Source organism: Pristis pectinata, chromosome 28, assembly GCF_009764475.1.
Source record: "Pristis pectinata isolate sPriPec2 chromosome 28, sPriPec2.1.pri, whole genome shotgun sequence".
NCBI lineage: Eukaryota > Metazoa > Chordata > Chondrichthyes > Rhinopristiformes > Pristidae > Pristis > Pristis pectinata.
In genome coordinates this window covers 8,533,867-8,559,767 of record NC_067432.1, presented here as the reverse complement: position 1 = coordinate 8,559,767, position 25,901 = coordinate 8,533,867, and the positions used below count along the sequence as shown (strand labels likewise).

At 38.0% G+C, this 25,901-nt stretch overlaps 2 protein-coding genes across 2 annotated transcripts in view; both read right to left on the bottom strand.

Annotated features, from left to right (window-relative positions):
* Positions 1 to 1,410, bottom strand: part of chd2 (chromodomain helicase DNA binding protein 2) — a 102,277-nt gene extending 100,867 nt beyond the window's left edge. Inside the window, 2 exon segments of the mRNA XM_052040586.1 lie at positions 414 to 682; positions 915 to 1,410. Of these exon segments, the coding sequence (XP_051896546.1) occupies positions 414 to 682; positions 915 to 923 (278 nt within the window). The 5' untranslated portion in view covers positions 924 to 1,410.
* A 3,997-nt stretch (positions 1,411 to 5,407) lies between these two features.
* LOC127583872 (CST complex subunit CTC1-like) lies at positions 5,408 to 23,984 on the bottom strand. Its single transcript, XM_052040266.1, has 6 exons — positions 23,932 to 23,984; positions 23,402 to 23,567; positions 22,777 to 22,841; positions 20,349 to 20,514; positions 18,462 to 18,591; positions 5,408 to 5,869 (listed from the first exon to the last, which is right to left on the bottom strand). The coding sequence occupies exons 1-6, from the start codon at positions 23,982 to 23,984 to the stop codon at positions 5,724 to 5,726; spliced, it is 726 nt and encodes a 241-aa protein (XP_051896226.1). The 3' UTR covers positions 5,408 to 5,723.
* Between the last annotated feature and the right edge of the window lie 1,917 nt (positions 23,985 to 25,901).

Here is a 25,901-nt window from a genome sequence, read left to right as displayed (position 1 = left end):
ACCAAATCCTCAAATTCTCAAACCCGTCTGCATTGTCAGTAAAATGGTGCATTGCAGCAACAGCAACCACAAGGTCATTTTACTCCAGCAACATGAACGGAAAGAATATATTCGTTGTAATAATATAAAATAAACGATAAAGGAGGATCGACGGCCTTGCAATGTATTTCCATTGCTTAATATAGGCCCAAATGGCATATCATAAGTTGGGGAAACTGCGATCAAAAAACAGGGTGGGGCTTTAGGAATCTCAAGGTCATCGATTAAAGATTTGGTCGAAATGGGGAAAATTTGCTTGGGAGATCGAGGGGAGACAAGCACGATAGCAAGGTAAACAATGTGTAGACCCCCAAAATTAACAGGGCAGGGGAAGCTGGAGAGAGAGAGAGAGACGCATACACAGAAGCTCGTACCTGGAAGCATTGCTGTGATCTGAGCCGTCGTCTTCTGTGTTTTTGCCCTGGCTGGACATGGTGCTGGGGCCAGACAACTTTGGGGGCTCGGTTTTGTTCTGGGCTACACGTGGATGGGGACTGAGAGAACGCAGCTCTGCTCTGTCAAACTCGCAGCGAGCGAGCAAGTCCACCGGAGTCAGCAGCTGCCCGCTGGTCGACTTGCAAAGCCCTGACGCAGCAGCGACATTGTTTAAGCACTCAATACCATTGTCGCACTCCGACAAGCTCTACACAAAAACAGCCCGGTTAAAAATAAAGAAAAACAACACACGAACAGGTACATTTCTTTCCAAAGCAACGCCAAGAAACTGACATGCCCGAAACTTAACGCATCAAATAAAAAGTCACCCAAAATCCGGACAGTGAATTTTAACTACGCAATCGCAGGCTAACCTAATTTACATTAAATATTTTTTTTAAAATTTAAGGTATTTTTTATTAAAATTACTGTAAACATACCTGTTCCATGTAGGGCTGAGGCTCAAGCTTAGTTTCTGCACCGCCGACTAAACTTAGCGAAATCGAAACCGATTTATTTTTCTCTCAAAGGCTCCAAAAAGTCGAAGAGTTGGAAAAATTCATGCCTTGCTCCTTTTCCTTTTGATCCTGGCTTTTAAAGATATACACAGAAGAAATAAAAGCGCACAAAGTCGCTCAAAAATGGAGGTGCGCCATGTCTGCAAAGCTCAAAAACAACGACATCTGCTTGCCGGAAAAAGGGAAAAAAAATTACAAACACACACAGCCAAGAAAAGAAAAATAAGGGTAATTTTTTTTTAAAAAACAGGGGTGCTAGGGTTTCCTCTGCAGCCTCAGGTCTGGAGTGGCTCCTGACTGCGAGTTTTTACACAGAAAGGAGGCGCAGTCTGGCTTGCAGTGGTGGAAGTTGGTGAAAAGTTGCATTAGGTGTACTGGAAGTGCAGTGAATATCGCCCAACCACCGCCGCCATAGAGCTTCTTCTCAAGCGCCCAGGCTCCCTTTGATTGACAGCAACGACGCTGCGAAATAATTGCAACATTTTTTCCCTCCCTCCCTCCCCGGACTCAGGTGCTGGACCGAAGCTCCAGACCCACCCCTGCCCCACAGCTCAAACACTCATGCCCACTGAGGGTATGCATGCATGACTTTGGACCTGTTCTCAACCCCCAAGGGGAGCCCCTTCCTCTCTCCCACCCCCCAAACCTTGGGGCTCTCCAAGCAAATCTCTTTTGTCGTTTCCTTCTATTCTTTCAACAATTAAAATACATCCATGGTCAGAAAGAAAATAGTTCCTCTCGTGGCCGGAAGTGGACTTACAAGGATTATTTTCTTCATGAAGATAATATGGAGGGGGAAAATGGAATTTAAACATGGGGGGGGGGGAGGGAGCAGCTTCTATTTAACTCGTGATCAAGTCACATGGAACCCCCTGTTCTTAAAGGAGTGGCTGGTATTTATAATCAATGGCTAAGAATTCCATGTTTTACCATTGTGTATACCCTAGAAATAATTTAGACTTTAGCTGTCTTCTGATTTCTTTTTGAAGCTATTTCTTCATATGTTCTTTTTCCTGTTCTCCCCCTCCCCATAAATAGTCTTTAATGCATATTTCTTGGTTTTCCAAAAGTTTTGTAGTCCCAATGATTTGGGAAAAATGGAGAGATTTGAAGCAAAGAATTCCAATTGCTTGTCCATTATTTAACAAGGACCATGAACCACCCACTATAGAGCCGCTGGGTAGGAGTGTCAAAATAATCTTCATCCTCCATAGTCACATATTTAGATCCAACACAGATCAAGTTTCTCATGCAATGGCATGCTGATTCCATTCATGGCATTTCCATTCACGGTGCAAATTGTCCTGCTGGCATAAAGAGGCTTCTCATGTCAACTGAGATGGACCTCAAGTCTGGTGCCACCTGAAGAGCTGACAGAACCAGTTAAGTCATGTAAAGACTATTCTCCTACCAATTATATGGCAGATGGACACCAAGCATGGACAATGAGAACAACTAAGACCAAGAGAAAAGGGATGAAATGAAAGCCAATCACGGGCACCATGGATTTCTCAAAATAGGTTCTCTCTGCAGATCTGTTTGGAAGTCTCAAATTTTTGTCCATCCTTCCAATGCTGGCAAGCTTCTGTTTAGATAGAATTTGATGATACAAGCAAGTCTCAGCTGATTCTAGGTCTTCCCAATAGTCAATGAAGACCGTCAGATGTTGTGATCTGCATTTGTGAAGTTGATGTTTTGGTAGTGAGCAAATCAAAGGAGGATTGACCATTCACTTCTTTGGTTATATGGAATCTCCTAGGCAAGCTCAACATCTTCACAGAATTTTCTATGGAAGCACAAATGAATATTCCAAAAAACCTTCAAGTCATCAAGATTTCCATTCTTCAACATCTAGACAATTCTTTATTAAAGTTAAAAAGCAACAAATTCCCAATGTCTTGAATGCTAACCAATTATGAATCTCTCCAAAAATACTGCTCCAGAAAATGATCAGGCAACATTGATAGGCAACTTCCAAAGTGATTTTGGTTAAGAGTTCAAGAGCACCAGGTCATGTTGCAACAATGAGTAGAAACCACATTCTTCTGACAAGTACCTTCCCAAGTAGCTTTAGGGTAGCTACAATTAGCAACAAGTTCTTTACAATTTAGAACATACACAGTTTTTAAAAGACCATACGCATAAGTAAATCCAGAAAGACCAAGTAGACACAATATTTTCATTTTTTCCCTGAAGTTCTAACATTGTGTCACTCAAGATTTGATACATCTCAAATTCAACTTGAGGAATGTTCTTCAAGACAAAGAAAAACACATTTGGAGATGGTAAATTCAAGCAGCAAACCAAAATGACAAGACACATCATCAAAAACCAAAAGGTTGAAACATCATGTATAGTCCACTTTTAAACAATTCTCAGCCAAATTCATTGAAATCCACCATGCCAACAACCATTATACATTGCTTTGACCTTCAACAGCAGCATTCCACAGGATAAAATTCCAACAAATTACATTATCAATTTCTGCACACACGTTTCTGCATCTCAAGACTTAAAAAAAAAACAATGTACTTTATTGGCCAAACGAATACCCTAACGTTGTAAAACATGGCATACAAGCACAAGTATTCCTTTTCAGGTATTAATGCTGAGTCTTTTTTGGTTCTATCCTTTCCTTCTGATGATGCATTGCATTCCCTTCCAGGAATCAAGCAACTTAACCCTGGTCCACCAGCCCCAAATGTTTCACAATGTAGGCCCCTGCACTATCAGTAATGAACCATTCTCAAAACATAATCTAAGAAATAGAGTAAACCATTCATCCCGTTATGCCTTTTCTGCCTTTCAATAATACCACTGCTGATCTTTTACTTCAGTTTCACTTTCCTCACCAAATCTATATCACTTCATTCCTCTACCATCTTAAAACCTATCAAGCTGCCTTGAATATACTGAGCAACCGAGCCTCCACAGCCCTCTTGGTGGTGAATTTCAAAGTTTAACCCATTTTCAGTTTATTTCATACAAGGTAAATGGTTTCCTCAGTTTTAGGCAAGGTTTGTCTTTCAGGGTCTTATATAGAACTGTAACTTCAAGCAGCCTAATGTACATTATTCTCTTTCCATATTAACCCTGTTAACTCTGCAACCTCAATACCTCTTCAAAGGCAATAAGGCTCAATTCTCTCTAATCTACCACAACTGAATGGAGGCAGTTGTACTGTACAAGTTCAGTTCTTTGAAATAGTACAAATTCCTGAAACGTTAAAACAATTTAATAAAATCTCTGTCTGGTACACTTGAAGCAATAAGACAATGTATGGGTCTTTGCAAACTGGAATTGTTTACTGTTGCATTAACTGGTGGCTCAGTTTACTCTCAAGCTGACAAATGTAAAATCAAATCCATAAAAGGGAAAAGATACCGAGGCATTATTGCCTCCAAATGGATTCCTAAATCCACACTCAAGGAAGAAGGGATACAAAAAAAAATTCCACTCATGTAAACAATAGGGTTTTTCTCTCAAAATGCAGATGTTCCCCAATCCAAAGATGTCAATTTCCATATTCACATCACTGTGGGCAAACAATCCTATAAGCACTTTACTGCACAAATCACTCCAATAAAAGTTAATATGCCCAAAAATGTATACATATATACATAAATATGAAAAAGGCTTCAGGCAACATGCCAACTCCAATGAAAAATGAATCAAATCACCTTCCCTCTCAATGATCACACACCCATAACCTCAAATGGAAATTAAGCAGATTCTCATGACAATTTCACAGTTACTTTCCAATTCTACGTGTAGGATTTTAGATTTGAGGAAAATGAGTATTAGTTCACGTTTTGTACTCAACATTTGCATGTACATGTGTTACAGGTCATAGATCTAAATAAAAACATGAATCAATCCAAGATTAACAACTGAACACTGACATAACATATTCAAAGACAAAACAGAAGAACACCAAAATCATTCAGGTTGGCAGGTTTTTTCCCCCCCAGATTGATCCAACAAATTTTAACTTCAGTCTACAAGGATCTCCTGGACTCTATTTGAACAGTAGTACTCCCAAAGATACAGATCTATCTCCTCAAAAGTCACTTCTCTACGACATCAACCATGTTTTTGGAAGGTGAGAAGTAGCAAGCAGGAAGTAACTGAGTTTCTAAAATAGCAACTGACCATCTAGGATGTAATTAGGCAAAACAACAGAAAAATAAAGTCGGTGGACACTCTCAAATAATCCTTACCAAAAATAGGAATGAAGAAACTTTTTCATTCTTATTCACTGGGATAAAGTTGTATATACATATAATTATTGGCTATTCTAAACCAATGGTTTTTCCTGCACTACATGAAAATATGTGAAACTTAATTTGGTGCAGCAAGAACAAAATACACAACTAATTAATGGTGAAATAAAACCAATTTATTTTCAAAATTATGTACTATACATAAATAAAGTCAAAATTAATAATATTAAAGCAAAAGACCACTTTCTGCAGTCTAAAATACTCATTTGATATCATGAAGCTATTGTTAATTATAAATGGTAATTGAAGTATTGGTTTATAACAGTATATTGGGCAAAACCAGTCATTTCAAATCAGTATAATACAAAGGTGTTCTTTTCCTCAACAGGCTGTGATGTATCAATTATTTGCAACAGTTTGTAAACATCGACAATCATTTCTCTTGATTCATGCGTGGGATTATTTCTTGATCTACAGCTGCACAAGTCAATGCACTCCAACAACCATGCTATTGGATCAGTCTATCATTTCCCAAGTGACAAAGCATTCGATAGTCCACTTCCTTTATGTCCAAACAAGTCAAAGACAAAGTAGGCGCCATCTTGGTGCTATACTGGTGATCTCCACATTTCAACATCCTCATTTGAAAGGTTTCTTTTTAAGAAAGAGAAAATCTTGATGTTCATATGATATTGGCAATACAGGGCAAACACTATTTCAAAACCATTATTGCAACACATAGATGACACCACATTCCAGTTAAAGAGTAAGTTCCATGTTTTTCGGTGGTGCAGGACTAACGTTATTTTACAGTCTGATTGAACTCAATTTTGCTTTTTGTCTGTAATTAACAGATCCAAATCAACTATCTTTCCATAATTCTCAAATATCTTACCTTTTACAGTAAAGTCAGAGTTCATTTTCCACTTTTTAAAACAGAATTTCATATCCTAATATACATGTTTCACAATACTTAATTTCATTACAGATCAGCCAACTGAACACAGTAAACTCTTCATTAGTTGTAGTTACATGTTCAAAAATCCAATGATCACATACCTTAACACCTTAATATTCTAACATATAATAGTAGCTATAAACATGAATATAAACCAAATATGAATGAGAAAAATCACATTTCTGACAAGATTGATGGTGAGCAAATCAGATTTGAACTCCACCTTATCTTAAACCAATTGTTCTGCACCAAATCAGAAATATAAATACAAACAAAAATGGTGTGAAAAAGCTCCCATTTCTTCAGATTTATCTGCTCAGAAATTCAGCTGTATCCGAACAGAATTGAAACAAACTAGAATTCCTGACTTAAACAATTAATGATAATCTGTAAACATGTTCGACACAGTGAAAGGTGATTGATAGGCTGTGCAATGCCCAAAAGTTGGAAAAAAATAACTTGATTGAAACAACATGATCTTCCAACACCGTAATCCACCAATAAGATGTTGCCCAGAATAACATCCACATATTGATACAATTCTACAGTTTTTCTGGTTACAAATTGCATTTTAGTTGCATTTGGAAAATTTCCTAACAAAATATTCCATTTTTCTTTGGAGAGGCAAGATAGGAATGAAACAAGATGCAGCAAGCAATAAGGGAAGGACATTCCCTTTCGTTTATTTTCACTCCAAAGACAACTGTTTCTCAGAATTCTGCCAAAGCTTCTCGACAACCAGAGTTAAACAGATACAGAAACAAATACATCAATCTTGAGCACTCGACCTTTGGAGATTGGCCTCCCCAACACCAATCCTATTGCCACTTGGAACATATGGGCAGTATCATTCTACAAAGTTTACATACATGCTTCATTGCTCTAACCATTACAGGACGTGGAGATTACTGGAAAGCCCAGCATTTAATGTCCACTCCCAACTGCCCTGGCATTCAATATTTCAGAAGGCAGTTAAGAGTTAAACACATTAATGCGTATGTGATGTAACGTACAAGATGAACCATGACGTATTTCCTTGGCTAAAGGACAATGATGATCCAATTTTTATGCCAGTCCAGTCACCTCATGTCATCACCACTACTACCAGCTTTAATTAAAGCCAGGTCCATTCATAGGAACAGAAAATAGGAGCAGGACATTCGATCTTTGAGCCTGCTCTGCCATTCAATATGATCAGGGCTGATCTTTCAAATGCAGTTCCCTGACCAGTTTTCTTTACGTATTCCTCGATTCTTCTAACCCAAAGAAGAATATCCAATTCCGCCTTAACTATATTTAATAATTTGGATTCAACCGCTTCTGTGGTCGGTTTATCACCCTCAGGGAAAAATTTCTCGTCATCTCCGTCTTAAATGGTTTACCCCCTTATCCTCAGATTGTGACCCCTGGTCCTGGACTGCCTGGCCACTGATAGCATTCTTCCTGCAACTAATCTGACCAGTCCTATTGAAGTTTTGTCGGCTTCTATACGATCACTCTCAAACGTCTAAACTCTGGTGAACATAAACCCAACTGATTCAATCTCCCTTCATATCAGTCCTGCCATCCCTGGAATCAATCTAGTGAGCCTTCACTGAACTCCCTTCACAGAAAGAACATCCTTTCCCAGATAAGGAAATCAATATTGTGTATAGTTCTCAAGGTGCAATGTCAAAGTCTTGTACAATTGTAGCAAGAGATCCCTGCTCCCAAACTCTGTTCTTCTCATTAAGGCCTTCTTAATTACCTGTTCCATGTCCATGTTTACTTTCGGCAACTGCTGCACAAGGACACCCAGGTCTTGTCGCAACTCACCCTTCCCCAATCTATCACCATTCAGATAATACCTTCCTGCTTTTACTGAAGTAGATAAGCTCACATTTATCCTTCATCTGCCGTGTACCTGCTCACTCCCTGAACCTGCCCAAATAAACCTGGACTTCTTTGCACCCTCCTAACCAACTTTGTGTCATCTGCAAACTTTGATATATTTAATTCCCTCAACCAAATCAACATATCCTGGGGTCCCAGCACTGATCCCTGTGTGGCATCCCACTAGTTAGTCTGCCACTCAAAGACCTATTTATTCCTACTCTTTGCTTTCTGTTGGCTTTCACTTTTATCAAATAGTTCTCATTAAATTGAAACATATTTCATCAATTCCTGTGCAATAATTGTAATTCAATTTAAATATGTTTACAGCTATTTATGGTGACAATTAAAACAATAGCTCCGAAATTTAACAAGACTCATAGATCTTTAAACAGGTTCCATGCAATAAATCACGCAAGTGTGGACTCCTGGAGCAAGGTGCCAAGTTGATAGGCACAAATAAGAATTTCCACAGTAGTCAAAGTGCCAGGTCCCTTTTGCCAATTCTAACAAAGTCAACCCTTTTAATTTACAAATTATCACAGATCATTGGGAGACTGCAAGACGGAGTGAGAAAATACTAAATTACAGCTGCTATCTCCACTCTTACCTTTGGAATACATGGCTAGGACAACTAATTATTGTCAAGACTATCACCAGAATAGCAGCATTACTGCTGCCTCAACAGCTATTATTTAAACTCCACTGCCGTTCCCCACCAATTAGCATTTCAAAAAATGTATCGAACTGTATAACGCATCTGGATCTGAAAGTTGACAACATTGATGAAACGATGGATATAATACTGATACAAGATTTAATGTCCATTATAACTCTACAAACTGAACTCTTGAAGTACCCTTTCAGTCAGTGCTCCTTGTATACAAAAATCATAGAAATTCATGGCAATGAAGGAGATTCAGCCCACCATCTCTATGATGGCCAAAGCAGCTATTGAGGCTAATCCCACATTCCATCTCAATACATCTGTAACTTTCTAGGACACAGCATGGTACTTTTCTGGCTCCACTTTAACACAAAACACCCAGAGAGGTGCTCCAGAACAGCACCACTCTTTGGGTGGAAGCATTTTTCCTCAAATTTATTCCTTTGACCAATTACCTTCAATCCATGTCACTAATTATTAATTTTTCTGCAGAAGGAAATGGGTCCTTTCTGTTCAGACGGTCTAACCCCCTCAATTTTATGCACTTCATTGAATCTTCCCTCAGCCTAGGTTCCAACAAAAAACAACCCAGAGACCAGCAATTTTTTTTCCCCCAAGTAAATCTCTCCAGACATAGCAGCAGCCAGGTAAATAACTTTTGAATCCCCTTAGGAACCATCTTTTCTCTCATAATAGCACCAGAACCAAATAGAAATACCTTCCTGCCTGATTCAAGGTACTACTTGGACCTTGTGTTAGTATCTACCATTTTACTTGGCCTCTCTAGTCCTGGATGTGGAAAAGACCAACAAATTGAAGTGTACCATCTCCCTTAGAGGGCTGTGACAAGTGAAATTCTGTGAACAACACATTTTCCATAACATTTAAATTCTACTCCATTTCTTACTTAACTTCTGCTTTCTTCTCAGGGATCAAGAAAATACTTGATGTTCAGTAGGCACAAGATTAAAAGGTTTTCCAAATGAAGAAGGCAAAGCAACTGACCTGGCGAGTATATTTTAGGAAATAAAGGAATTTAGCAGAATAGGGCAGCAATGAAAAGTAAACATCAGTTGGGTGGGTTTTCAGTGCCTTGTTTTGGATTAAAGCTGCAGAGTTACAATAGGATAGGAAATTACAATTAGGAAGGAAGATCAGAATGGGATGAGTTCCATGAAACAGAAAAGAGAAAGTTTAAAGTTTTTTTATAATTATTAATTTTGATAGAATAAAAAAAGTTTTCCAGGAAGTTAATGGCGAGTGGACACATTTAAAAGAGACCAAGGATATCTGGTCAAAAACAATTTTACATGGATCACGGTTGGAACATGAATTGCTTTGCAACAAGGAATTGAGGCAAAGACTGTTTGTTGTTCCATTATAGGAAAAATTGAATAGAGAAAACTTTAACAAAAGAAAAAATATCCCTAATGGGAGCATCACTTTCAATCCAGTCAAGGCACATATTTGTAGTCCCATAGTTATAGACCATAATTAGAAGGTAAGGGGTTCAGAGCTAAACAAAATTAACCAACCCATTTGTACTCAGTGCACATAACTACAAAGGACTCTTTGAACAATGCCACATCAATGGAACTGATAATGTACCATTGCAAAAGCACTAAGAAAGAGTGTCAAATTTCACACAAGTTTAATGGTTCACCACCTAATCTGTTTCTAACTAAACAATGATTTCCTTATGACAAGGTTTGGAAGAGAAAATTTATTTAATTCTTAACATTATTAATATTGTAATGCAATATTAAACAGTGCAATGGCATGTTTCCTTCACCACCATCTATGCAAATTAATTAGAAATTTTCTCAAGCAGGGACAGGAGAACCACAAGTTTAACAACTGTGACAATAAAATAGAATGAACAACGACCTAAGATGTTGTACGAACAAGCAAATTAAAGCAGCAAACATGGAGGTAGATAGTGAACAAAGAGAACATAATTAATAAAGACAGGCCACAGAGCCCCTCGTGTCAGTAAGACTATGGCTGATCCTGTATCACATCCACCCAGTACACATATCCCTCGATTCTCTTCGAGGGCAAAATCCTATCAATCTCAGTTTTGATTATATTGTGTCTGTTCATCCACAATCGTCTGAGGTAGAGAATTAAGGTTAAAAAAAAAACCACATCAGCACCAAAAGTCAATCTCAAGAGAAAACACCTTCCTAGCAATCACTCCCAGAATCTTGCTTCTCTCATTGAGATTCTTTCTAGGTCCAGAGAGTACAAGTTAATTAATCTCTCCTCATAAGACAAACGCTTCTCAGAATGAATCTAGCCAATCTACTCAGAGCTGACTGCAAGTTTAAGATAAGGAGGTCAAAACTGCAGCATATTCCAGTTGTTTCACCAAAATCCTGCACAATCTTGGCAAAACTTGCTTACTTTTGTCCTCTAGGTTTCTTGCATTCAAGATCAACATAGCATTTGCCTTCCAAATTGTTTGCTGCACCTTCACATTTACTTTTTGTATTTCATGAACCAACACACCAAGATCCTTCTGCACCTGGACCCCTGAGAGATGGTCAACGTTTATAACATTTTTTCCCAATTCTTCCCATCAAACTGAACAAGCTTACATTTTCCATATTATGTTCCATCTGCCACCATCATGGCCATCTGCTTAATCTGTCTCTGCAGAACGTTCCTGCCTTCCTCACAGCACACTTTCCCTCCAAGATTTAAACCACTAGCCAAATTGGATACACTGTCGTTATGTCCAAGTTATTAACAAATTGTGAATAACTGTGGGACTCCATTGGTAACAATCCAGCAACCCGTAAAAGACCCACTTATTCCCATTCTCTGCTGTGTGTCCTTCAACCAATCAAGACAAAGGAGAAAAGGGTACAAAAATATAAACAGACAGAAGTGCAAATGACAGAGATTTTTTTATGAATTATTGGCCTGTGGGGACATCTAAATAGATCCTGCTCACCCTCAGAGCTGCCCCAGTTATGGGGATTTAAATATTTTCACCTCATAGCTGAGGCATTTGGTAGCATGCAAAGACCCAATTACATGACTACTGACCCTTAACAGCAGCTCCAACCTAGTCTGGAGATGGAAGCTTATGAAAGACACAAATGAGAAACAGGGCCAGTGAGTGTACTTCTGTGGAATGACAGACCAACTGGCAACACTTAACCAAAACAAAATGTTGCTAAGCCAATCTGCAAAGATATCCCTGAAAATGGTATTTCGATAAACACTGCTCACATCTCAGAGCTTTGGAAATGGTCCTTATTTTTTGGGAGGATAATGAGAAGTGGGATACAGGACGAACCCTTGTTCTATGAACACCAGTTAGAATGCTAAAAATCATCCAATCTTTGGCACATTTGAAAATGGAAAACCAAATCCAATCCAAGGTAGTGTTAGCATACTTGGCTATCTTCCTCCTCATTGCCTAACATGTGACGAGAGAACCCAAGAGCATTTGGAGTAGACCGAACAAGGTCGTGCAGAATAGCAGTGCCGTTGGGCAGGTGGAAAGCCAACAAGCATTTATGTTGCGACCTTCAGAGATCCTCTGGAGGACAACTTAATTAATGTAGATTAAAGAACCAAGCCAAAAGCGATACAAAGCCCTGAGCTCAAGTAAGAGGCACCTGTCCTGAGAAAACTCTGCTTTCATTGTTCAAGTGCAAGCACTGCAGCCAAAGTCAACATGAGCAAACCACAGGAGATGGAGTTGGGAACCACTAGAACATTAGCTAGCACTGGAAGGTTAAAGACTAGCAATCAAAAAGCTGTGCCATCGTACTTGAGCGGTAAACACACATCGGAAAAGGTTAAAACAAATCATACTATACATAATGCTGGCAAAATAATTTTCACTCAATACCAACATATGACAAAGATAAACAAAACTACTTGAACATTCACAGAAACTTGCCAAGATTCATTCCAGAACCAAAAGAGAAGGGTAAAGGAAAGAAATCGGACAGGAGGAACAAACTTTTTTTTTGCACTTCAGTTAATCACGAGCCCAGGGATCTCCATTTGGATCTTGCTCTAATTTGAAACAGTGATTTTGGCATTGTGAACTGGGAGGAAAAAAAGACTTGTGGAGCATGGTGACACTTTAGGGAGTGTGTAGCTAAGTGGAAATCGCATTCATTACGAAGCAGTACATTTTGGAAGGGAGATCAGGAATATCTTCAATAATATGGTTCTTGATATACTGGAGAACAGTTAGATCCAGAGATATACCTGAACAGATCTTGGAAATAAAAAGAGGTTGTACAAAAGCCACAAAGCACCAAAAAGTATCTAGATTGCAATGAGTTTCAGTAATGTTGAATCTATCCTCTGTATTGATAAGATCACACTTAAAGTATTTGCATCAGGTGTGAATCCATTGAGGGCACTCATGCCCCCAAATAAAAAGGATGTGGGTCAAGTCCCAGTGCAGAGACTTAGCACAAACTACTCAGTTGATAAATCCAGAATTCAAATGAGGAGGCACTGCAGCATTAGGGGGTACCTTTCAGAGGATATTCCATGGCAATATTTAACAGCAGGGAAGTTATCCCTGTATGCTCGCTAATTTATAGCTCGCAAACAGATCAAGTGGTCATTCAGTTGTTTGCTGGGTTTGCACTCAAGGTGGCTGCCACATTTCTTACATTACAACAGTAGCTACATATAGTATTTCATTGACTATAAAGACTATTAGAACAACTGGAGGTCATGAACACCACTAAATAATTACCCTTTCTTCCATTTATAGAAGGGATACTGCACGATTAGTAAAACAAATAAACTACCTAGTATGACATAAGGGTTCACAGAACATTAAAAGGCTAAAGTCATTTGTTAAAAGGGCAGAGAAAAGGAGAAGACCAAATCAGACATCCAACAATGATCCTATCAAATTCAGCTCACTTTCCAAACTGTGTTCAGAGACACACCTGTGCAGTGCCATGGAAGTGCTGCATTATCAAAGGATTTATCCTTTGGACTCGGAATGACTTGTTTGGGTGAATGCTTAAGATCTAGTGGCAGTATTTGAAAGTGATAAGGGACCCGACAGATAACAATCCAGCCAACAATACTAGGCCAATCAACACCACCAGAATCAAACAGGTCTTTCATTGCTACTTTCAATAACTTGCTAGGCTCACAATAATTAGCCTTTAGACAACATTACATTTCAAAAATAATTGATTGCACATGAAGCACCCAAGACATTCTATAAATGACTGTTTTCTTTCAAATCAGTTAACTATGCAATTTAATGGAAAATGAGTGCCACCTTAATGAGGTACAAGGATGAACATGGAAATCACATTGATACAAACCCTTTTCACCAAGTGGCTGCCTCCCATATCAAACTTTCCACAATTCTATCAAAGGTTTGACAAGTAACCTGTACTTACCCTTCTGCCTATGCCATTTGCTAAGACATTGTGCAAGATCAGCTATGGGATCACAAACTCTTGATTTTCCCTTCCAGGTTCCAGAGGCTTGAACCTTCATAGCCTAATTCAGAGTCACCAATTGTGGTGTAAAAAAAAGTGGGGACTTCACAAGAGAAAAGTTAGTGGAATGCAGAGATCTCAGAGCTGTGGAATTGTAGGAGGTTAAGACAAGAGGTGTAAAGTCAGGGAGGAAGTCAAACTCATGAGAAAAAAAAAATCAAATTGAGACTTTGGAGAACTAACAAGTGTAGGTCAGCAAAGATAGGGGTAGAACAAATAAGTAGAACTTTGTGTATGGTATTTGGACAGTAGAGCTTTGGAGGAGTTCAATTTTAGAGGGTTAAAGAGAAGAGGGAAAGCAGAAGATGACTGAAATAGATGCACCTGGAGGCAATGGGAACAAGGATGAGGGCTTCAGCTGCAGAGAGAATGAGGCTGAAATGGGTCATATTATGGAGATGATGGTTGACAGTTTTTGCAGTGTAGAAAGGTGTTGGGTCAGAAGTTTGGTCCCTTGGTTGCAAACAATCAAGTTCAGCCTAAGGTAAGGGAAGTGCTAAAAGAACACCATTTGTAACTGGAACCCAAGACAACGGCTTCACTTTAAGCAATGATTAACTGGATGGAATTTTGGCTTATCTTAGCCAAGGAACCACAGGCTGTGTGATAACACAGAGAAACTGGAACAGTTAAAAGTAATGTGGTGAGAGAGTGTTTAGTACCAGCATAGATGTGGCTATCATGTTCAGAAAATGTCACTGAGGGTAGCACATTAAAAGAAAAAGCAAATTTAGATCATGTAATGGCACAGTGGAAAGAGAAGCCATTGCAGGAGATTCTGTGGCTGTGAATGGATAGACGAGCATAAAACCAGGCAATGGCAATCCTACTCTGACATCCAACCAAGATTAAACAAATCAAAGGTTGTGGAAGTGTCAAGAATAATCAGAAAGGATGATGCATTATGCATTACTTGAGACCTTGATTAAGACTACTGTAGACCAATTATGATGTGATAGTTTAATGCAGAACTGACAGAATTCTGCATTAACAGAGACACTTTTCCAGCCAGGATGAATTCTTAAAGCAACTTTCTTTCCATCTGAGTAACCTGGGCATTTTCCCTCCAAAATCGGCATTACCAAAATAAATTTCCCTGACAATATATTATACACAGAAAATGTGGCATCACCGACAAAGTCAGCATTTATTGGCCATTCCCAAGTATCTTTGACAGCTCGTTAGCATGCAACCTTGACCTGCAATGAAGTAACTTCTGTTGCATCAGAAGCTCCCCACTTGGACCCAGCAATCAAGAAAATTAGTAACATATTTCCAAGTCAGAATAGTGAGACTTGGAAATTTGAGGGGAAGGGGCCTCGATGTTGCCATCCACCTCTAACCTCGTCCTAGGTACTAGGGTTGGTCTGGGCCATGCCACTGAATAGCTTTGACAAATTGCTGCAATGCGTTTTGTGAATTCATACACAGCTGCAACAAGGCAATGAGTGGCAGAGGAGGTGAATGTTCAGGCTGATGGGTGGGGTTTCACATTGTTTTGCCCTCGATGAAGATGAAGTGGAGAATATTCATCATCTTTTTGACTGGTGGTTTTCAGATGGTTAAATTGTGGGGAGTCAGGTAGTGAGTTATTCTCTGCAGATTACCTGACCACAGTATTTAAGTGGTCAGCCCTGTTCATTGTGAAACATGCTAAGATTCTAGTGGAAGATTTAACAAAGGTAATTGTACTAAATATTAAACTGTGTGGATTAGACTCCTTTTATCGAAAATGGTCATTGTTTGTTACTTGTGTGTTGCCAATGTTTCTAGCTACTAAACAGCCAAACCTGAATTTCACTCAAGTCTTGCTGCATGTGGTAATGCAACCAATATTTGATCACTGCTCTTTGGTGGACAGTGAGTCACTTGGTGGAAACATTGCCTTCTTTGCAGAAGTGACTGAACTCAAAGTTTTCACTTTGAGACGGTCACAACTCAAAACACACGATTCTAATTCTGCAGATTGTGCGCTGGGGTGGAAGAAGAACAATATCTTCCACTGAACTTTAATCTAGCCAAGTCATTTAAATTTCCAAGAAAATTTTAAAAACTCCCACACCCAAGAATAAAACATTAAGACAGTGAAAGGCACATCACCAGTGTCATGAAAATCAACTTGGCCCAAGATTCAGGTTTGGCTATTAAGTAGTGTAGGCAACATCGCTGACAGAGACATCAGCAAATGACCATCTCCAATAAGAGTGGCTCTAAGCAACTCACCTTGGTATTCAATGCAATACCTTTACCAAAATCTCCCACCTTCAATATCATGACTGTCATCATTGATGGGAAACTGCAGAGGACCAACCATGATATGGCTAAAAATACAAGTCAGACCCATGTATTCTAAGCAATTGGAAAATCAGGTCACAACTACTGCCTGAAGTCAATAACTTAAAAAGCAAAAAAGAAACACAAAAATCACACAAGATGCAGCATGTTCTCCTAATAGTTTTGAATCCCTATTGTGATCAAATAGATCATTGCGAGTACGTTATAACGTCATAGCGAGTATTTGCGTCACACGACAGATGATGCACTGATAATTGAAACTGTGACTCATTTGTATTGCTAGCTCAAAAGAAAAATCACTGCAAACACTTCCCTTGAAGGAAAGAAGAAAATATATCCTCTAATGACTGGTCATTGAAAAACATGATTTGGAATTTCAGATTTGAAACTTTCATTCTGAGTTAACTCATTTTCTCTATTAGCAAGAATAGAATAAAAAATTATTGCATTTTACGTAAGAACATGTTCACAGACAAGTGTTTTGAAACATGTCAGTTTGTGGAAAAAAAATGTGCCAAAATTAACAAATGCTAGAGATAAAATAACTTCGGGGAAATGAGGGAGAAAGGGAGAGAAATGCCAGTTTACTAGTTATAACAGTAACTTTAATTGACCTCACTGTCTTAACATCATCTTTGATTATATTAACATTGTTTATTACTGTAGGTTAGTTAACTTTTCAACTTGCTACTTTTCACTCAACTACTGCTTTTCACTAGCAAATGTTGCGGGTATTGTTTCCTAGGCTTTTGTTGAACTTCGCACCTCACCCAGTGCCCATTCTTAATGCATGATCTCACTGTTGGCAGGCTATTAAACTGTAGGCAGTGCCATGGCCAAAATCCAATTTCAGTTGCAGATAACTGCTTTACAACTAGTTTGGACAAACACTGAAGAAACAGAATGTGCTATCTTCCTAATACACAGTTCCCAATAAAGCACTTAACATCTGAAATAAGGAGTGCCAGTCTGAGGCAATTACACATAGGCAGTTTAACATTATCACACTCTGCATTGCAGCGTAAAATTGTTAATCCTCAAGCAGTTAGAGTGACCATCTCCACTATACCTGAAAATAACAGCTACACATAAATATAACGTTTTGCAATTTGCTTGCATGATCCCCACAAAACAAATCTATCAGGAAAATATATGCTGAATAATTTAATCAAGAACTGAAATCGTCAAGCATTATCAATCCTAGGATTATAGGTTTTAAGATTTATGGTGGAACCTTTGTTATCTGACACCAAGGCAAATAACAGCAAACCTATCTCCTTTGTCTAACATTTAAGCACAAGTGTGCTCAGTCATGAAAGAACTAAAAACAGGTAAATTTAAATAAAGTGCTTGATTATTCAAAATGACAGCCAATGCTCTTTAGGAATGAAGTCATACAAAAAGCAGTTTAGAAGGTATTTTGCATACATTCTCCATTTCAAATGTGCAACAACTTTTATCGATGGCCTTGGTTTTAAAGCAAGGGATTACTGTGTTTTACATAATTGAATTCTTAGATAAGTCATATTCCGTTGTACATATTTATAAACCCATGGCAGGATTATAGTCTCGAGTAGCAAGTGAATTAAAAACTATCTTAAATTTCTTTGTTGCTGAAAAAGCCAAGTGGTTTATGTCACAGTCACGACAAATTACAATTTCAACACTGCCAAACTTGCAACACAAACTGAAAAACTTAATACAAAAAGTCCTGTTTGCCTGAACTGGTAGGAAATAAATCACTTCTTTGAATAGATAACATTAAGAGAAGTCAGCCAAATATGACAATTAACAGAAGTACAAATAAATTCAATGATCAAGAGAAATGTACAAACAATTTCTGTTGGTGGTGGTAACTTAAACCAATTTTTTTCATCCACCCAGCTTTATCCTCTCATGATTTTGCATCAAACACCAATGTAGAAGAATGACCACAAAGGAACTTACCAGTCTGTCCTAACATGCGTTTGTTTCTCGAATCAACTTTGAAGGCAAGCTGAATGGATCTGCAGACTATGGGGCTAGCACAGACTGTTCCAAGGTATTGCATTAAGAGATCTCCAGTATTCTCTTCATGCTGCAATTTAGGGGAAAAAAGTTAATTAAACTTGCGATATTCAGATTGTAGCAAAGGTGATTAAATGCCTTTGTTTAACATCTTGCTCATTCCTCTGGCAGAATGCTAAACATCCAGTTAGTAAAACAAGACCTTAAATTGAAACTCTGATGATTATACATTGATCATTCCACATCTATTAGATTCAAGTAAGGAACATGATGTGGTTTAATCCTACAGTTGCCGAAATTAAAAATCAAACCTATTGCCCAATGGAAGACAGAGGGTTGGAGAGCAATGGAGAAAGTAAGGTCAAGTGTGATTTGGTAGTACCAAGTTTGAAGGCTGTGAGGGAAAGACCAAAGTCAAGTACTCTAGTTAATGAGTCTCAGGAAAGATACATTTGAGTAGGTTGTGGGATAATGGAGCACAATTGCAAAGCAAGGATCTAGACAGTAAAAGTTTGTGCATCATGTTTGGAGCTAAAGACAAAAACTTTGACTACACCACTGAGATGGATGAGTGAAGGAAGGGTGTAAAGAGGAAACTTGTACAAGGAAAATGGCACTGAAGATTGGAAATGGGATAGCACTCATTACACAAACTTCCTGGTGCACACAGTTCAGGAGCACCAAATCTCTGAGATTAGAAGTAGTTAAGGCATCTCTAGGTCCCTTAGAGCCAATTTTTTTTATGTTCAAGGTTAAGAGTTTGCCATGCAATTTGGATGATGCATTGCCAAGAAAAAGTGAACATGGCTATGAAGTCAACAGAATGGTGAAATAAATTTGGAAGATTTCAACCAAAAAACTCTTCCACCACGTTCATCTTGTTTCATTGTGAACTGGATGAATTATTTTAAGACGATCACTTCTTTTTAATTAAAATACCCAAGGAAATTCAAAATGAGAACATGTTTTAGAACTCCAAAAATCACAAAGAACACCCAGTGGCTTAACAACTTTCATAAAAAAAAATATTCAAATGAATATACCCAACAGCAAGGGGGCAGGTGTTATGCGACATGAAGGTGTTATATCTTAACACATCTAATTTGATGTTAATTAGGAAATGAGAGCAAAAATGTGGCACAGATGCAAGGAGTGGCATTTGTAGAATACATTATAGCCCCTCCTGAAGAGCAGGGAATTCTAAATCCTTGTATCTCTCCCAAAATACCAGAAGCAGATTAACTGATCATCTCATTTCTGTTTGAAGGACATCACTGTGTCCAAAATGGCTGCCACATTATTGTTTACATCAGAAACTCCCATTAGAGAAGTTATAGAAAAAACTGCATCAGTGAATTACATGGAATGTGATGTACACACAGTATACAATGTCAGTTTACTCTAAAAGCTTTGTTTTTGAAAAAGAGCAGAGAAATGAAGTACAGAAACTTCTCCCAATAAAAGTTGACTAACATCACGAGAAAAATTGCAGGGCAGTTACAAACAAATTATGTACACACAATTAGTTGCACAACCACGTTATCACCAAGCTTGATTGACAGGGCAATTATTAATCATCACCACCAACAGGCTACAACACTGTCACTACATACAACCTTACTATTAATAGGCATGAAGCACTTTAGGATATTTGTGTAAGGTGCTGAGGGTGCAATAGAAGTGAGAAGTTCTCACTGTGATTTATTCCTGCGAATTCAAAAGCAGGCAAAATGTTGTACTCAATGGTGTAGAAGTTGAGGCTGCTCTAAAATAGTGAGTCAGGGCTAGGATTTTAAAATTTATACATAAAACTGACATTCAACTCACCAATTCATGTCCACTGCGACCCTGGTACTGGAAGTACACACTCCCCTGCTGGACAACATGTTGCTGCAATCCTTCCCACTCTGCTGAGCTGAGTTGCAGCAAGTCTGCCACCTGTTCATCTTTACAGCGCACCCATGCCTCTGCCGTTCCATCCTCCACAATAATTCTGCAACATAACAGATCCCAATATTAACACAATTATCAACCAAACTCAGCATGCAAACAACTGCTGCAAATTTGTACATCATGCCTGCAAAATGCGGAATAAATTTGACTTTCCTTCCCCAATTACAAGGGTTATTAGGATTTGGCAAATAAAGTAAATTGATAGACATTTTCAAAATGATTCTGTTTCTGAAAATAGGAGGAAGGAATTGGCAATTCAGAGATGGAAGGAGGTAAAGGCTATTGGTACAGCTTAGTGTTACAGTGGAGTTAAGGATTGTGCACTTTCAAGTTGAGCTTCAACAAGATTCAAAGCTGGGGCAAGAACAACTTGAGCAGAGTTTCTGACAAGCACCAAATAGGACAGCTTCAATTTCACTATAAACATTGTGCATTTATAGACACGACTACAGAACAGACTGAAGCCTTGAAACATATGGAACTATGCTGACGTGGGAGGAGTCATTGCAGGAACTATAACAGCTACATTCAAGAAAATAAATTATGAGAAACCCATGCCTAACCACTGAAAAGCCAATAGAGTGAAGACTGACTATTCAAAACCAGTAGTAGGTTAAAAAAAAATTACGACGTGTATGTCAGTCTCACAGTATGTTCTTTATGATTGATTAATGGAACCTCAGTCTCAAGAAAGGAGATAACGCTAGATTAAAAGCAATTGAGAGTAAACACATAGCTGGGATGCAAGCACATATTGCTGAACGTCCAAAGGGAAAGAAGTGTTGAGAGATTAGTGAGAGCTGGAGAATAAAGGGAGGCTTTTAAACAGAATTTGGTGATTATGTTATTAGTAAAAGGAAAATGCCTGGTGAGAAAGCACCTGATATCAACAGAGTTCAGTGGTCAGAAAAGCCAAAAGGAGAGGTGGATACAATGGAAGTTAAATTTGATGAATGCTGTGATAGTGATAGGGGGATAAGTTAATGTTGCAGATCAAAACCTACACTAGGGGATGGGTTAAACATCCTGGCCCTATCAGCAACACCTGTAGCTCATAAAAAAATCCTTGCTCTGGAACATTGCTTGTATAAGCTAACATGCGTTACAAAATAATGAATTTCTGCAAGTGTTGCCAGTAAATGCAGAATACCATGAAGGACCGCTGAAGGAGAGTGGAATTAAATAGCAACTGTTCAAAAGCATGACTATATATTTTCCATTTCAACATCTGGTTTGTGAATAGGTTCTCAGGGAAACAAATCCATTCATGCATTTTAAAGGCAAATGGTTTAAACACTTCTGTGCATTCCATTTTTTAATGCTTTTTCTTACATCTATTGTAAGTGGCTTTGTAGATATAACCTGCATCCCAAATCAAAAGGAGACAGTCCAAAAGTAGTTTTTCAAAATTTTATTAGGAAATGCAAGCTGTTGAGGACGACACCAGAGGAAAGAAAAATCAAGATAAATCAAAAGGTTGTGATTCACTGTTGTTAAAACTTGGGTTTTTACAGCCGTTGAAGGGTGAAGACGAGGTCAGTGCTCCACAAGTTCAAAGTGCTCAAAAGAAGAAGGATAAAGTCAATTTCAATGAATGATAAAAAGGAAGAAGTTTGCAAGATTGAGAATTTGCAATCGTGTCAGTTGCTGACAAATATCAGGAAAGCAAATTTAACAGAATGTAGAAGTTACCCATAATGGGGGGAAAAATATTGCTCAGATACAATATTGCTGATGAGTGAAGAGTGGAAGTAGCAAACACATCTAGAGGGCTCCCAACTGAAGGAAAGTGATGATCTTTGATAAGCAAACCTTGAAGGAGGTGATGTCGAAAAGAGCAAGGTGGGAGTAAAAGGTAGGAAAAGACAACGACTGATATCATAAACAAATGCAAATCCAACCCAGTTCATTTACTATGAAGCAGAGATTGCTTAACCCAATATGTAAAAGTGGAGTGAACATTGTGAATATTTTTGTGGCACGTCATTCCAACATCCAGCCTTTGTATCCGAACTTTATTTGCATGTGTGCTTAGGTAATAGTCATCCATTGCTATTGGGAAAAACACAGTCATCACACCAAATCAATCTTTCTGGCTTTGGTTACTTTACAATAATTTGTAAAGTACTGTAGTAATCAGAAGCAGAAAATTTTGCCCCCACTCAGGTGAATTCCAGATTTTGAAAGATAATACTAATCTTCTGTGACTTGCACAACACATTGGTGGCTCAACAGCCACCGAAGATGAAAATGAACTTGTGGTGCTCATTTTAAAATAGGTTCCCAAATGCTCAATGCTTACTTTGTATTAGCATGAAATACACCAACTGCAGATGGGCAAGGTTCAGAGCTTCTTGTACACCTTCCCTAAACAAAGAAATTAAATGATAATCTGGTTATTAAATACATTAATGAAAAGTGCAATTATTAATTAAAATATCAAATGAGTATCTAGACTCTCAATTCCACTTTGAATTTTAATTCCCCCGTCTATTATTTTTAAATATAATTCTGTACCATTTGTCATGGAAGTATTTGGATTCATACGCTTCATGCTATTGGAAATATCTGTATGTAACATTACTTTTCTTTCCACAATGGTGTGATCATTTACGATGATTATTATATTCAAAAATTTGGTGGCAATTTTTTTTTGTTAAATCTGCCTCATTACTCTTTAAAACCTGAAATTAACTTTGAATTCAGCAGAATACTGAATCAGTATAATCTGGTAACAGACTGAAGAACATCGAAGAGAAGGTTTCCCAATATAAGAGATATTAACATTTCAGATAAAGACCCTTTCTACATCAGTAAACTTGGAATTTATTTTTTGGACGAGACCTGTTGTACATTTTCAGCATCTACTAAATAGCTTGTGTCTCAGCAATGTTCCTATATTTTTTAAAATAAAAATTCAAACAAACCTGTTTAAAAATACAGCTGCAAAGACTGCAAACCCACTGCAGTTTCAGAGAGTGAACATTAACCACATGGCAGCAAACAATGCCCTGTTGGCAAATCTCCTGCCCATAGATTAAATTTCCAAGATAGACCAAGGGCCACTCCACAATTGCTATACTGCTTGATGAACTGGAAGCAGATACGAAGGAAAAAAAATGAATGGTTTAAGATAAATTCAAATTAAACATCATTAACCTCAAAATTTAACCAGTCAAACTATTTCCCCAAACATTATAAATGCTCATTAACTGAAATTCTTTCTACCACCATTCCTAAATCTCACTTTGCACTAAACTCAGTTTCAACCAGTTTATCTTTAAAAAGGCTTTTAAACTTCAATATGTGACCTGTTAATAAAGTTAAATTTTATTCAGCTCAATTGTATGATATTTTCCTTCTGCACAGCCACATCAGAATTGAGCTAAGTTGGTTACTTTAATTTGTATACAATAGTGGCAGCTGTCAGGTTATATCATTGGCAGTGTGACCTTACCCCCCCCCCGGTACACTGTAGCTATAATTAGTTAAACTGTTCCCAATTCTCATTGTGTACAGAGGAACTGGACAAAGTGTGACGGGAGAGTCATTCTGCCCTTTCCTGGTTGAACAACATTAGCAGCAACTTCTGCCTTTTTGTGTTGGGAATTGATTAAAAAACTGCCAAGTTCGTAGAAATCAAGAAGGCCCACAATTTATTTTGGCATTCTGTTCCACATTAACTTTCAAATAATTGCAAAGTGCATTTGTTATTCAAGTCACAACTTGAAAAGAATGTAAAAATGAATTTTTTCTAAAAATTCTACATGCAGTACAGATGTTATGCTTTTAAAATTAATAAGTTAAAATGTCAATAACAATTTCTATAATAAAAACTATTTATGGGAAGTTTATTTTTTGGAAATCCAAAAGCAATGAACAGTTGACTGCTGCTTATGATGCACAGGTTCCTTTCGACTTAGTACATTGAGCTTTCAAGTTCAACAAAATGCAAATAATCATACCAACCTTTACCATCCAGTGAGGAAAACACAAGGACAGAGACACTGCTAGAAGGTCATGAATCTGCAGTACACATTGTTATTCCTGAAATACAATTTGAACAGATTAAACTGACGTTTTTTTTTTGGGGGGGGGAGGGGGGGGGGGGGGAAATCACGGCGGCTATAAAGTAACATCCCTCAAACAGAAATTGCCTTAAGTATAGGTCAAGGTGACTCAGTCTTTGTAACTGGATTTGAGAATAGTCCTTTAAAAATATAATTGCATACATAAGGCATTATGCTATGTGTCAACAAGTCAAATAAAAAAAATACCAGAAACATTCTGTAAGTCAGGTATCTTTAAGGAAATGAAGTGCAGTTGCCATAAAACATTAACCCTACTTTTTTTTCTTGCTACTGACATGAAAATGTTTCCAATACTCAGTCTCTACACTAAAGCTGCAGTTATTTTATTTTAGTATTCTTTTTATTTATTTTTATTTCCAAGCTAAAGGCCTCTAAAGGGCCAAATAAAGCAGTGAATTAAACAGCTCTTGGGACCTGGTTACAATCTATTCAAGATTGATACAATCAAAACCATGACATTTTCCAGCTGCAAGAATCCCATATGACATTAATTTGGATTAAGTGTGAGAAAAGTTATTTCAATAACAAGTTTAAACCTTAGAACCCAAGAGAGGTGAACACAAATGTTGTCCAAAATGGTCACAAATTAGGAATCACAGAGGAGAGATTTGGGATTACAAATCCAATAATACAACTCAAACCTGACAGATGGGTACAAAAAGTGATCACCACCACAAATGAAACATTAGCCTTTCACCTCAATGGGTCCGCATTACAAAAGTAGTTGTACTTCAGAATGAAACATTAGCCTTTCACCTCAATGGGTCCGCATTACAAAAGTAGTTGTACTTCAGAATAGATCCATGGAGAAATGCATTCAATTTTGAGCACTGCATCTTACAGGGAATTTGGGAGGTGCAACACATTCACCAAAATTATACTGGCGATAAGAGGGTTAATTTGTGAAGACTTGCTACATAAATTTGGCTTGTATTCCCTCAAGTATAAATAAATTGACAGATGATTTCATTCAGGTGTTTGAGACGGTAAAGTGAGTCAGCAGATGGTAATTAGTTTCTTAGGCAGATAGCCAAGCAAGAGGAAACCCAATCTTAAAGATTGGTCTGAAGTCACAAACACATTGTCTTCCAAGGCCATTGGAAATCTAGAGCTCCCTTGCAGAAGTGGTGGAACAATTGCCATACTTGTGACTGGCTGAAAGATTTGTAAAGCGAGAGTGTCTGGAGCCAAGGCAAGTAAATCAAGTCAACATAAATGGAAAACTAACCTGGATACACTTCTCTCCAAATCATAAAATGCCACAATGGTTCCTGGCAAGATCCCAATGGTATAAGTTAATTGCAAGAGATCTACATAGACATCCAAGGTCATGGCT